The sequence below is a fragment of the Rhinopithecus bieti genome, unplaced genomic scaffold, assembly GCF_001698545.2.
Source record: "Rhinopithecus bieti isolate Rb0 unplaced genomic scaffold, ASM169854v2 scaffold_4553, whole genome shotgun sequence".
Taxonomy (NCBI): domain Eukaryota; kingdom Metazoa; phylum Chordata; class Mammalia; order Primates; family Cercopithecidae; genus Rhinopithecus; species Rhinopithecus bieti.
The window spans coordinates 2,268,379-2,281,249 of record NW_016804694.1 but is presented as its reverse complement, the minus strand read 5'-3'; the positions used below and the strand labels follow the sequence as shown (position 1 = coordinate 2,281,249).

Here is a 12,871-nt window from a genome sequence, read left to right as displayed (position 1 = left end):
CATCTGCATCCCCGCCCCAGGCACAGCCCCCTGCAGGCAGAACCAGCTCTCCTTGGAGGGAAGGCAGGCTAGGGTCAGTGAAACCATCTCTCCCTCCCTCTTTCCCCCAAGTCTAGTGACACTAATTGGTCTGACGCCTCTGTTATTTTAGTCACACAGACTGATCTTGGATTGTCACAGTGCCACCATGGAGTGAGATGTGTGATTTATGTAAGGGGGGAAGGTGCCTCTCTGCCCTCCCGGGGCTGTGGGTTCATTCATTCTGCAGTCCCTGCTTCTAACAGGAGCTGCGTAATTTCCCCCAACTCTTCTTTGGGCCCCCTCTTGAGCAGCAAGCAGCAGCCCTGGGAGCCCTGCAGGGGCCCAAGAGCTTGGACAGGCTCCGATTAAACAAACCCTCTTGTCTCTCTTCTGCTTTGAGTAGCGCTGCCTCCCCTTCACTTCTGACCCAAGCTGTTTCATCCAAGCCAGTCTCAGACCACAAAGCACTGAGGACAAACAGCAGCAGCCCCAACACAGAGCCACACAGGCATTAAAAATATGTTTATCTTTAATGATCCAAGATTCTGCAAGACACACTGATATACCCAGAATTGGGTGGAAATATAGCATCTCAGCTGTGCTGCTGCCAGCCTGGGGGTGGGGAGCTGGATGCTGGCTGAAGGACCCCCATGGTGAAGTCGATTCCAACCTCACAGGAGCCTCAGTGCCCTATCTCCATGGAAACCAGCCTGGCACTGGGATGGGGCCCTAGGGAGCCTGCATGAACATCTCTGAGAGGTATTTCCCATTAAAACAACCACAGGTGCCCTCCCCACCCCAAGCTATGGCCCAGCTCCCCCTCCTCTCAGCGTTGTCGGACAAGATAAAGGAAATGGGAGTGACCACATAATGACAAACAAAAGCAGATTGTACCTCCTATCAGGGAAGAAAAAGGAAGGGAAGGGGTAGCAAGGGAGCTGCACTTCCAGCTCAGAATTCTGTCAAGACCCTAGAGCGGCTATGGCAGACAGTGGTGCATGACTGCCAGAGGGCAGCGCTACCCAAACCCCTGGAGGTACCCTTGGTTACTGGTGGGGCCACTGCTGCTGTGGGGGAGAGAGAGAGAGGTCTTGGAGGCTGCTTCCTGCCATCTAGCGCTGCCCAGTGTTTGGACCAAGAGGGGATGGGACCTAGGATGGCTCTACAACTCCATACTCAGTACGAAAGAGAGGGCTCCCAGGATCTCAATGTGGTATCAGGGGACGGATGGCCCACACTCCCTCCTTCCCACCCTGCTGGACTGTCAGACCTCTGAGCTAGGAAGAACTTCAGGCAAGGCCAGGATGAATGGGGGAAGGAGACAAGAAAATCGTCTCCAACTTGGCATCAAAACAGTAAGTTCAAAGAAACAAAACCGTGATTTTTTATAGCAGGTTCTCCTGGCCAGCTCACGACAGCAGGTCTCCACCCACTCAGGGATGGCCCAATAAAAAGTTGGGCAAAGCAAGGGCATGGCTACCCTCAGGGCAGTGCATGGAACTCAGAAAAGTGAGTCTACAGGATGCAGGAGAGAACAGCAGAGCCCACAGCTCTGCCACTCTGACACGTCCTCCATCGGCCCCACGTGCCCTAGGCACTGACCTCATACCTGCCTCAGGAGCAGCTTCCTTCAGGCTGAGTCCTGGCAGGGGGAAGTTCCCAGGCAGGTGTCCCAGAAGGAACGTGGGAGTGTTCTCTGCAGGGCCCTGCCTGAGCTCTTCAGGGGGATGGGGAGGAGGCCACCCACTCCTCATGCCAGGTGCAGTGCTCCCCAGTCCCTTCCAGAGGGGGAAGAAGCCAGCACTATGGGCCCCAGGTGGCCCCGTCTCAGGAATGACAGGGCATTCTGCAGGGGTGGCGCATCCTGAGGCTCTTAGGCCCTGTGCATCTGGATGAAGGAGAGGACATCCTCCTTGGACAGCTTGTCCTGGTCCTGGGGCTTCTGGGAGTCATGCACACGAATGCCATCCCCCCACTCCCAGAAGAGCCGGCCATAGTAGCAGATGCTGGGAGGAGAGGGAGGGGAAAGAGGTTAGGGGACTGCACCCAGATGGCATCGGGTCAAGTGTTCTTAAGGGTGTCGGGCGCAGGGATCTGTCAATGACTTTAGTTGAGGGTCTTCCCCCTGGCAGGCAAAGGGTACCCAGTAGGCCCTAGCTCTGCCCTGACTCCCAGCACCAACTTTTCCCAACAAACAGCTGTTGCTGCTAATTGCATCCAACTGGATTCCTACAATGACTGATATTCCTGGCTTATCTGTCTGTGCTTCTCTAATAGAACAGTATTAGTAGTGTGGTGACAGAAAATGTCAGTGGCTAATTACAGGCACATTAGGGCTGCTGGGGAAGCCTATGACCAACAGTCTAATGGACACCGGGTCCTAAAGAGGGACAGCTGGGACCTTGAGTGCCAAGGGGCAGGGCTGTGGGCCCTCAGCATGTTCCCACCATCAGGCCAGTGTTGGAATGTCACCGAAATGTGGCTGCTCCATGGGGTGGATACGCTGCCCAGATGGGCCTTCACAGCCAGGTCCGTAACCATTACGGCAGGTCCAGGCATCATGCTTCCCTCACCAGCTCTACCTAGGCCCAGCCACACCTGCAGGGGGCTGCCATCCCCACAAAGGTGTTCTCAGGCCTGTGCTCAGGGGAACCCCTACATGGGCAACAGTCTCAGGAACCAGGGTGTGCCCCAGGACAGCTGGCTGACATCCTGCAGGAGTACTTGAGGCTGCTAAGGAGGGCAGGCTTGGAGGAGAGCTACTTACTGAAATGGGGCAATGGAGTCTGCGGGGAGGTCAAAAGTAGAGTCCTTGGTTTTCTTGTTGTAGAAGAATTTCTTCTTGAAGCTTTTGCTGAATCCCATAGTCCAGGGCTCTGACAGGAGGAAGAGGGGATGAAGCCCAGAAGGGGACACAAAGCACTTGTGGAGGACAGGTGCGTGCCTTCCTCCACTCCTGGTGGTCCTATTCCTGCCTCTCCCCAAAAGCAAGTAGGGAACAGCCCGTGAGGCAGCAGCCTTCATCACCAGCCCAAAGGGGCTCCAGGAGAATGACTAAGCCGTGACTTCTCAACGACCCCACCCCAGTCTTGCCAACCTGCCATCAGGGTAACATCTCTAGGACTCTGACAGATATAGGACTCTGTTAGCCAGAGGGCTCTGAAGAAAGGGGGATGCAAAATGGAAGAAGCCAAGCTTGACTTTCTGGATCTGCGCTGTCTACTGAGAAGGCCCTTTTCCTGCCATGAGAACAACACGTGCTTGTGTACAAGTTGAGCTCCTCTCTCTATTCCCTAACCAACTCCCAGGGCCCATGGAAGAACAGAAGAGGCTCAGGGAACACTGTCCCCTAACATACACCTCAGAGAAACGCCAGCCTAGCTGCTACCCACCTTAGTTGGGAGCCCTTCGCTCTGGCTCGGGTAGGGTCTGGGCCCATCACCTGGTGGGGAGAGGGGAGAGGGGAGGGGATGGCGGGAACAGTCCCTCCTCACCCACCATTCACTGTCCTGACGATGTAGAGGCCCATGGGTACAAAGTGCCGGTCATCACGCCCTGTGTAGCTGAGCTTTGGGGTGCCACTGGAGCCCTTGATGATCTTCATCTCCAACCTGACTTCCCCAAGAAGGTATGTACATGAGAGAGAGAAAAGGCCCTGGCTGATAAAATTAGTCTCTGACTAATAAAATCACCCCAACTGTAGTATCTGATCCTGGTTTGCCTTAAGACGAAACTAAGGCACAGAGCCGAGTGAGTGGATGGCCATGCTGAGTTTAGAATTCAGATCCTGAATTCCTACTCAGGCAGTGGAGGCAGGGGAGTAACAAATGACCCTGCTGTGTCACTGCTGCTTGGAGGATTTCAGGGTAACACCAGTAAGGGTGAGATCTGATACCATGGGTGCCCATGGCAATGCAGCCACTAAAGCGTTAATGTAACCTCCACATAAGCACACCCAGGAGACTGAGATCTGTGAGCACCCACACACCACTAAGAACATGAGGACGCATTTATGCCCCTTCTACCCCTCCAGGCTTAATTTCTGTCAGCATCGGGAGCTGGGATTTATGGTATTTCAAGCAGCTTGCTGCTCTGCCCCTCGCAGGGCCCATCGTAACTGTGACAGCATCAATGAGCCCGTATTTCTGCCTGACACAGCCCACCCGGCTCCCTCCTGATAGGATGCTGAAGCAGCTCTCAGCCGGGGGGCCCTTGACTGCAGCGGTGCTGCAGAGAGGCAGGTGAGGTGAGGGGACCACTGGAGCCAGCGCACCACCCCACCCCTGACCAGTCTCTACGAAACAGAGGATGACTCCAGGACACGGCTGCACCCCCACCTCCTCTTGAATCTGAGTTTCACCGGTCAAGTCACTCACCTGACAAAAATCTTCTCCATCTCTTCCAGTCTGTACACCTCCTTCACCCTGCGGGTAGAGGGACAGAGACAAAGGCTTCCTGGGGGACATTCTCGTCCAGGAGGCAGCTGGGAGGCAGGAGACTGCACCTGACCTTGGCTTCTGCCCCAGGCCCTCCCTGAAACCACCCAGCCCACTGGCAGCAAGGACACCGAGCCTGCCCTGTGGTTGTTCTACACAGACAAGTCCTGGGTTTCAGAGCTGCCAAGCAGCTCCTCAGGCCTGTGTCAGGGCAACTTGGGAGTGAAACTACAGATGCTGGAAGACAGGAGGGAGAAAGAGGAAGAAAAGTCTGGCAGACAAAGATGTCTCTGTCAGCATTCTCACCCCAAGCCATCTTCACCATCACCAGAGGGGAGAAAACCAAGGAGTAGGCTCTTGCCCAGGTCTGTCCATGTGGATTTTAGGCCTTCCATAACACCTTACTGCTAAACAGTCCTAATAGTCCTATTACCCACAGTGGGTGGGGAAACCCTAACAAGGATGCAGGGCTCCTGTTTGATGCCCACGCTCAGCTCTTGGGGGCCCTGAACATGTCTTTGGAACTGCTAGTGGGGAAGGTTCCCAGAAATCCAGCAACCAAACCACAAGCAATGAAAGCAAGGTTCCCCCTGGGAGCTGTCTTTCAGGACCTAGCAGACAGGACATTTTAAAGTGCAGACAGAAATTCCTTTGAGACTTTCGCATGCCACCTATAAAGTGCATTCTCAATACTGAATTTAATTTTAACTAAGTAAATTTATGTTAAAAAGAACAAAAACAATGTAGATAAAGTGTAACTAGATACCTCAGTCTCCAGCCACATGAAGCCCCCAAGAGCAGGGCTGAACAGTACCCTTTGACAATAACCTCAGACCTCAGCCTACCCTGGAAAAGTGTGTCCTCCATCTGTCTCCTCCTGACTCTGTTCTCTTCCTCCTTTCCCTCTCAGGGTCCTGGAACTTTCCCACTATCTAACATTACAACACCCCTGGCCTTCTCCCTCAGCACTGGGGGTCCCATTCCCTCAAACCATTCTTCTGTTTTTCATGTTCAAAATTCCCATTCCCTCAGCACCCATTTCTTACCTGAAAAAAAAAATAAAAAGGCCAGGTGATGTGCTAACAATGCTCAAGTGGGAACGGGTGATTCATGAGGTGGGTTGGCACTTTCAGAAGCACGTGCATCTTAACAACAAGGATGCCTTAACCCCTCAGAATGAAGTTCACCCACTGCCAGGCAGGATGGGGAGATGCTCTGGGGCAAGTCACCTACCTAGCACCCTCAAACAAACTTCTCAGCAAGAATGGTCTTGTCTCTAACACCAACTTGCCTAGTGCCCTCCACTGAGCCCTCCCATCCCTCACTGGACGGGAGCAGCAGGTACTGGCCAGAAAGAAGCATGGAGGGGAGGGACCACACGCTCACCTGATGGGATTCATGTCAGGCCGACTGGGCTTGGAAACGGCTTTCACAAATTTCTCGGCAAGCTGAATTCTACAATCCAAACAGTCTCTCTCAGAGGCAAGCCAAGGATGCCTCCACCAGCACCCCTACCCCCAGGGCATTTTCACAGCTCCAGTCAGAGAACCTTCTGAATCTGCGGCAAGACTGCTCCAAGAGGCAGCACCCACGTCCCCCAGGATGCCCGCCCTGCCCTTCTCCACCGACGTCTTTATTCATGCCCCACCCCTGTGGATTCTGACCTCTAATTTCACTATGTCGGTTGGTTTTCCTGAAGTGTGCCTTCAGCTGTGCTCAGTCACCTCCACTAGAACTTCAAGTATCATCTTTATTGTGTCTGCCCTGTCACCCCAAAGCATGGACACCACAGTGCACCCACTCAGATGAAGCAACTTAAATGGGACCACTCAAGCACAGGATATTTCTTCCAAGGAGTACCCCTCTTTCCACAAGGTCACCCTCTTGCTCAACCTTAAATACCTCAACCTGAGCAGCTGTGGCAAAATGGAGTGTGCTGGTATCTCTGATAACCAGGGCCCAAGCCCTAGCCAACTCTGAAGTGGCAACACCAATTATCACCCTGACTTTGGGACCACCCAGTGGGTGGGAGAGGGAAACTCAGGATGTGGACAAGCAGAGAAGCCCTGGGTGAGGGGCCACACCTCAGGAGGCTGCTGTCCTCCCAAGCTGCCCTGGCCTACCCCCACCCTCCCTACCCTGGGGCCCAGGTCAGACCGCTGGTTAAAGTGCTGCTCCCGAACATCGGTGCCATTCAGCACAAGGACATCGAGGATGTGGATGGCACTGATCTTCCGCTGGGCCTTCCCCTAGAAGGATAAGTAAGTACACTGCCCAATCTGCCAGGCGTCAGCCTTCAGGCCCCACTAACCCCCAACATGGCATGCTGGCTCCATTCCGCCTATAGCCAGGGGAAAGGTAGGGCTCTAAATATTAGCGGGATATTTCTCTTGTCTCCCTCCCAGCTGCTTCTCAGAACGACTGGCCTGGGCTTCTGAGCAGGGTAAGATCCAAGGCATTGGTGATGAGGCCCCTTGAACCTCAAACCCAGTGAGGTTGCTGCCATGGCACTCCAGCCAGGATCTGGCTTACACCCCTTGCAAACTGTTCCTACTGACTGTTCTTAATGTTACCATACAGATTTCATACTCATGGCTCCTGAGAAATAACAAGTCTCTTCTTTCCCAAGGGATCTCTGGTCAAAAGCTAAATCAGCTGCTAAAAAATACCCAGTAGACTCAGTAGGGCCCTCAGTGCACAGAGACAATCAAGGTCTCCTCTGACGCACAGAGACTGTGCTCCTCCTTACCTGAACCACTGTGGCTTAGAGCAACGGCTCCGGGAGAAGACTCATTATAAACCCTTAGCCCAGCCTTCGGCCCTGTCAGCCACCACACAATGTAACCAAGTTAACTCAGGGCAAAAGGACAGGTTCAGCAGCTCCCTAGTCCCCTAGCTGCAAGGCCAACACTTGAGCAGAACCATCTCTGACCTCCCCTTTCAGCTCATGCACAATTTCCACAGATAGCAGAGTGTCCCGAGGCAGCTCTGTCTTCAGGTCTAGCTTGATCCAGCGGTCTGACTGGCGGCCATCCCACGTGTAGATCTGGGATTTCTATAGGCAGAGAGAAACAGTCGGGTAAGGAAGGCATGGACATCGAAGGATAAAAGGCTTACTTCTCAAAAGAGCTTTTAGTTGGCAGCTGCAAACTGATAGGACTGGGAAATGTCAGAAGAAAATGTCTATGAGAAATTAAATCCATTATACTTTAGTGATAATGATAGTAGTGTTCTCCAGTGCCTCTGCAGAAGAGAAGCAGAGATCTGGCTCAGCCTTGGAACAGGAGCAGGGCACCACTCAAAAGACCTAAGTCCATAATTAGTGGCCCTCAAAAAAAGATCCAATTTCGTGTATGTCTAAGGTGGGTTTGGTGAAGAGTCCAGAGAGCAGAGAAGGAGAGAGTAAGTAAAATGAGAAAAAGACAGTGTGAGAGGACACAAAAGATGTAACTGAGGAAGACAGGATCAAATTATATAGAAACACAAGTCAAGAGTTGAAAGAAAAAGCAATGACTTTACCCAGTTAAGTAAGATAAAGAGCTTGCCAAGGCTCTCCCTCACCTCATTTTAGACTCCAGGGGGCCCAGGGTAAGGACAGGGAGTATCTTTGCAAGACGGGGGATGGCATGGGGTGGTGGTGGTGTTGCAAAGGAATGGCTGCATGGGCTCAAGCCAGATTAGCCTGCTGACCACGCTGCTAGCCTGGGAAGCTCTATATCACAAGAAAAGCGGCAGTGTTCCCTTTAGCAATGCACAGAGTTGAAGCAACAAATGAAAGAATGAATGAATGACACTTGGCAAACTCAGAGGAAGAAAGGAAATAAAGTTTCAAGAAATACCTTCACTAGAGTTAAAGCAACAGCTACTTAGTGCCAAGAGAACATGTACCAAGTGTGGCAGGCAGCAGTCCAGATTCCCACAAAGGGCAAATCCACCATCCCAAGCAGGGCAGGAAGCCAGGTGCAGACTTACCCCCAGGCCGATGAGGAACTTCTGCTCACTGCCAGACACCATGCAGCGGTAGTCAAACACAGGGCGGATCTTCTCCAGGGTTTTAGAGGTGAGCAGTGTGGGCTTGTAGCTGAAGATGTCAATCTCAGTGCCCTGCAGCCACGAGTCAGAGAAAACACTGTCAGGTTGGGGGAAGGGACAGTATGGGTGCCTATATGGGCTGGGGGCAGGCTCGACAAGGCAAGGGACAGGAAGCATTGGCTCTCTGAAATACGCTCACCTGCACCCCCTTCTCTACCTAACTGTGCACTAAATGGGATCTATTTCCATCTACTTGGAATGTTCCTGTAGGACCTATTAGGAGAGGCTGGAAAAGTAAAGAACACTGAGTCCCCAAGTACAGATCAATTTACCAGACCTATAAGAAAATGTCACCAGAATATAAAAGCTGCCCCTTCGATAAAAGTAAAAGCAAGGATTCTCCAGCAGTTGGTGTGAGAACAGTTTAGTGATCTCTTTACCCCATTTAGAAAATTGTACACATACAATTCTTTGGAGGGCATCTTGAACCTCGGTCTCTACTCCCTGACCCCCACAAAACCAGCACAATTGCCCATGATCTGGGCCAGATTTAAATGAGACCCAAGTAAAAGCTGGAGGTTGAGTGGTAGGAAGAAACAGGGCAAAAGAACTCTGAGGACCAGGTCACCAGAAATAAGACAAAGAAGCTGGGGTTTAGGCCAACCCTGCTGTGGGCTTCCCTGGCAGCTCCCTTCACCCTATGCCCAGCTCCCTTGTCTAAGATCATCCTATACTCTGTGTCTCTTTTGTAGGCAAATCCCACAGGACCCTGAACTTGCCAGGGTGACAGAGCCAGAACCACCCTTTGGGTGGCAGGAATGCTGAGCACAGGCACTGAAGATGAGAATCTTCCGTTGGCCTGACTGCTCTTGGGGAATTCAACACCCTATACCAAAGGTTTCCCACTGTGGCAGCCTTAGCTCTGCCCCTTAGAATCCATGAGGGGCATCTGCACAAACCCTCTGGAGGCCATGCATTTGGGGCCTCAGTGATACTATCCACATCTAGAGACGGATCTCTAACTTTTTATTTCCACCACAGATACCAGTCTTACCTGGATTAGCTCAAAGAACTTTGATTTGGGGTCAGAGGAAGAAGGAGCCACACGAGCCTGGTCTGGGATCTGAAATAAGACAGCAAAGAGCCTTGACTTTCAAATGCCCGTTTGACCGAGGCCGTGTATGAGTGTACGCAGGTGGAGGATAGGGTCAGACTGGGGAGGAGGAATGGCACACAACAAAGGAGGCTAGGCTGACAGGGATGGAGGTGGATAATTCACTCACTGCTCCCTTTCAGACCCTGTGGCAATGCACCCCAAAGGCTACTTCCCTTTCTCTGGGGCTCTCTGTGGTCAGTGCTGCTACATGGGGCCACCAGTTGCAAAACTGATGCCAGTCCACCTCCCCACACCCCACCCCTTAGTCCTTTCTGACCCAGCTGCAGGGTCAAACCTGCAGTGAAAGGGCCAAGGAGGTAACTACCAGCAATGCCGAAAAGTCAACCTCTGGGATGCTGTGAGGGTAGCATATATTTTTGGATGCAGAGAGACCCTAAGGTGACAGGATTGGGAGTTAACCCCATTCTTCTCTACGGCTTCCCTGCCCTGAAGCAGCAATGGGCTGGGGGAGACACTCACCCCCCAGAGTCGGAGGCACTCCTTCCGGATCTCTGCCTGTCGAGGCTCACTCAGTGTCCTGGGAGTATGAAGCCAGTCAGTGATTAAAATCTCTACGAGACACAGGAGTGCCCCCAGTGCACCCCTCACATCCCATAGAGAGGAGGCCTGAATGAATGAACATGTGAGTGTACACACAGACACTATGCTGCCACTGGCCCAGCGTGATTACAACACATGCAAGGCTCTCCTTTTGAAGATGAGCTCAAACATACATGAAATGGGATTACCTGCCCTTCTCACCACAGTGGGAAAGGAGAAAGTGCCCTCCAGACCACCTGGATGCCAGGGTCCTCTCTGACACCCCTTTTCAATCACCCATCAACATGTTCTAGCTCCTCTTCTGCTGACACAGGCCATACTAAACCTGTCTCAGCAGATGTCATCATGCCCCACAAGGCTGAATTAGCTTATGTTCACCCCCTACCAGAGGTTTCTCTGATCAGTCCTACCTCTCCTCTCTTGATCACTCTTTACTCTGTGTCCCCTGAACATTATGTATTCTACTTGTGTTATGCCACTGTATAACCCTCTGATGCACTGTTAATAAACTTTCCTGTATCCGTTTCCTGGGTTACTATTATCTGCCCAAAGATAGTGTAAAGTATTTGGGGACAAGGTTCACGTCACATGCTTCTCTGGCATCCTTCAGAGACCACAGCAGAGTATGAGATAAGAGTAGGTGTTTTAAAATGTTTCTTGAAATGAAAAAAACAACCAGCTTGGGGGGAGGAGCAAAGCAAGATCTTCCCTTGAAATAGGTGGTTTCTGAAAAGTGGGCAACACTCACGTGTCTTGAACAAAGGCATGGATTTTTGCCAGAGCTTTGATCTGCAGACCACAGTGGCTAGAAGAAACAAAAAATTGTTTGATCTCATGATTACCAAAAAAGACAGGTAACTGACATCAGGACAGAGAGGTTAAACTGGAGCAGTGGCCATCTACGTTTGGTGAAGGAGCTGGAGAGTTGAGAAAGAAACCCACACCCCACCCCACAGTGCAGTTACGTGGGGCTTACTGAAGGATGAGGGTAGAACAGGAAAACCAAGTCACTCAGTTCTTAGATCCCAAGTCCTACTAAAAGGAAGCTTCTAATCCCACCCTTAAATCATCTGAGAGTAGAGGTGAGCTCATTCAAAGCCCAGACTCGGTTCAACTATAGACTAAGCTTACTCGACCCATGTATAGTAACAGCTACCCTTTCTACTTTAGTCTTCACTGTTCTTTACATACAATGCCTGGCATTTAATAAAAAATTATGAGGCATATGATGAAGCAAGAAAATGCTACCCATTGGCAAGAGGGAAAACAAGCCAACAGAATAAGACCCAGAGATGGCCCAAATGTTGGAATTCTCAGATGGGGCCTTTAAGATAACTGTGATAAACATGTTAAAAGATCTACTGGAAAGGGTGAATGACATATATAAAAAGGTGAAGATTTTCAGCAGAGATATAGAAACTGTATTTTTTAAAGGCAAATAGAAATTCTAGAAATGAAAATATGTTCGAGATGAGAAATTATTTTGCTGGGATTGGCAGACTGAACATAGTAGAGGAAAGAACCAGTGAACTTGAGGACAGACATGTCAATAGAAACCCAAACTGAAACATAAAAGAGGAAAAAAAGTGAAAAAAAAAACAAAAACGGATCATCTAGGTATTGGGGACAATAGCAAACTGCTTAACATAAACATAATTGGAGTTCCAGAAGCAGAGGAAAGAATAAAACAATATATTAGGCTGGGTGTGGTGGCTCACGCCTGTAATCCCAGCACTCTGGGAGGCTAAGGCTGGCGGATCATCTGAGGTCAGGAGTTTGAGACCAGCCTGACCAACATGGTGAAATTCTGTCTCTACTAAAAACACAAAAACTAGCCAGGCATGGTGGTGGGCGCCTGTAATCCCAACTACTCGGGAGGCTGAAGCAGGTGAATCACTTGAACCCCACAGGAGGAGGCTGCAGTGAGCTGAGATTGCACCACTGCACTCCAGCCTGGGCAACAGAGTGAGACTCCATCTCAAAAAAAAAACAAAAACAAAAACAAAACACCAATAAAACAACATATTGACAAACTAATGGCCAAGAAATTTCCTGAAGTGTTGAATGAAATCAATCCACAGATCCAAGGTCAGTGAACCCCAAGCAGAATAAATACAAAGAAAACTACATATAAATGTATCAAGGTTGATATACTAAAAATAACAGATAAAATATTAAAAGCAGCCGGAAGGGAAAAAGACACATGACATACAGGAAAACAACAGGAATAATGGCTGACTTTTCATCAGAAACAAGGGAGGCAGAGAACCATGGAATCATATCTTTAAAGTGCAAAAAACAGCAACCTCAAATTCTATACCCAGTGAAAATATCCTTCAAAAATGAAAGGGAAATATACATACATACATACATACATACATATATATATATATATATATTTTGAGAGAGTCTTGCTCTGTCGCCCAGGCTGGAGTGCATGATGCAAGCATGACTCACTGCAGCCTTGAACTCCTGAACTGAAGCCATCCTCCCATCTCAGCCTCCAGAGTAGCTGGAGTTACAGGTGTGTACCACCACGCGTGGCTAATCACTGTCCTTTGATGCCTGATTCCCAGTGTCATGAAAATCCTTGTGTTAGGTGATTTGTCCATTTTCTCTCTCTCTCTTTTTTTTAAATCATTGTTTCAGGTAAGAGAGTAAATCT

The 12,871-nt window shown here is 50.4% G+C and overlaps 1 protein-coding gene across 2 annotated transcripts in view; it reads right to left on the bottom strand.

The window, feature by feature from the left end:
* Positions 1-532: 532 nt before the first annotated feature.
* CMTR1 (cap methyltransferase 1) overlaps positions 533-12,871 on the bottom strand; it is a 50,273-nt gene continuing 37,934 nt past the window's right edge. Inside the window, exons 14-24 of one of the 2 annotated variants that reach the window (XM_017870143.1) lie at positions 10,955-11,011; positions 10,126-10,183; positions 9,544-9,612; positions 8,430-8,561; positions 7,390-7,512; positions 6,615-6,706; positions 5,844-5,912; positions 4,398-4,445; positions 3,520-3,632; positions 2,789-2,897; positions 533-2,027 (exon numbers count right to left, since the gene is read on the bottom strand). In XM_017870143.1, the coding sequence (XP_017725632.1) occupies positions 1,895-2,027; positions 2,789-2,897; positions 3,520-3,632; positions 4,398-4,445; positions 5,844-5,912; positions 6,615-6,706; positions 7,390-7,512; positions 8,430-8,561; positions 9,544-9,612; positions 10,126-10,183; positions 10,955-11,011 (1,003 nt within the window). In that variant the 3' untranslated portion in view covers positions 533-1,894. Of the gene's footprint in view, positions 2,028-2,788; positions 2,898-3,519; positions 3,633-4,397; positions 4,446-5,843; positions 5,913-6,121; positions 6,707-7,389; positions 7,513-8,429; positions 8,562-9,543; positions 9,613-10,125; positions 10,184-10,954; positions 11,012-12,871 lie in introns of those variants that run through there. The other variant, XR_001885106.1, reaches the window with a different exon arrangement.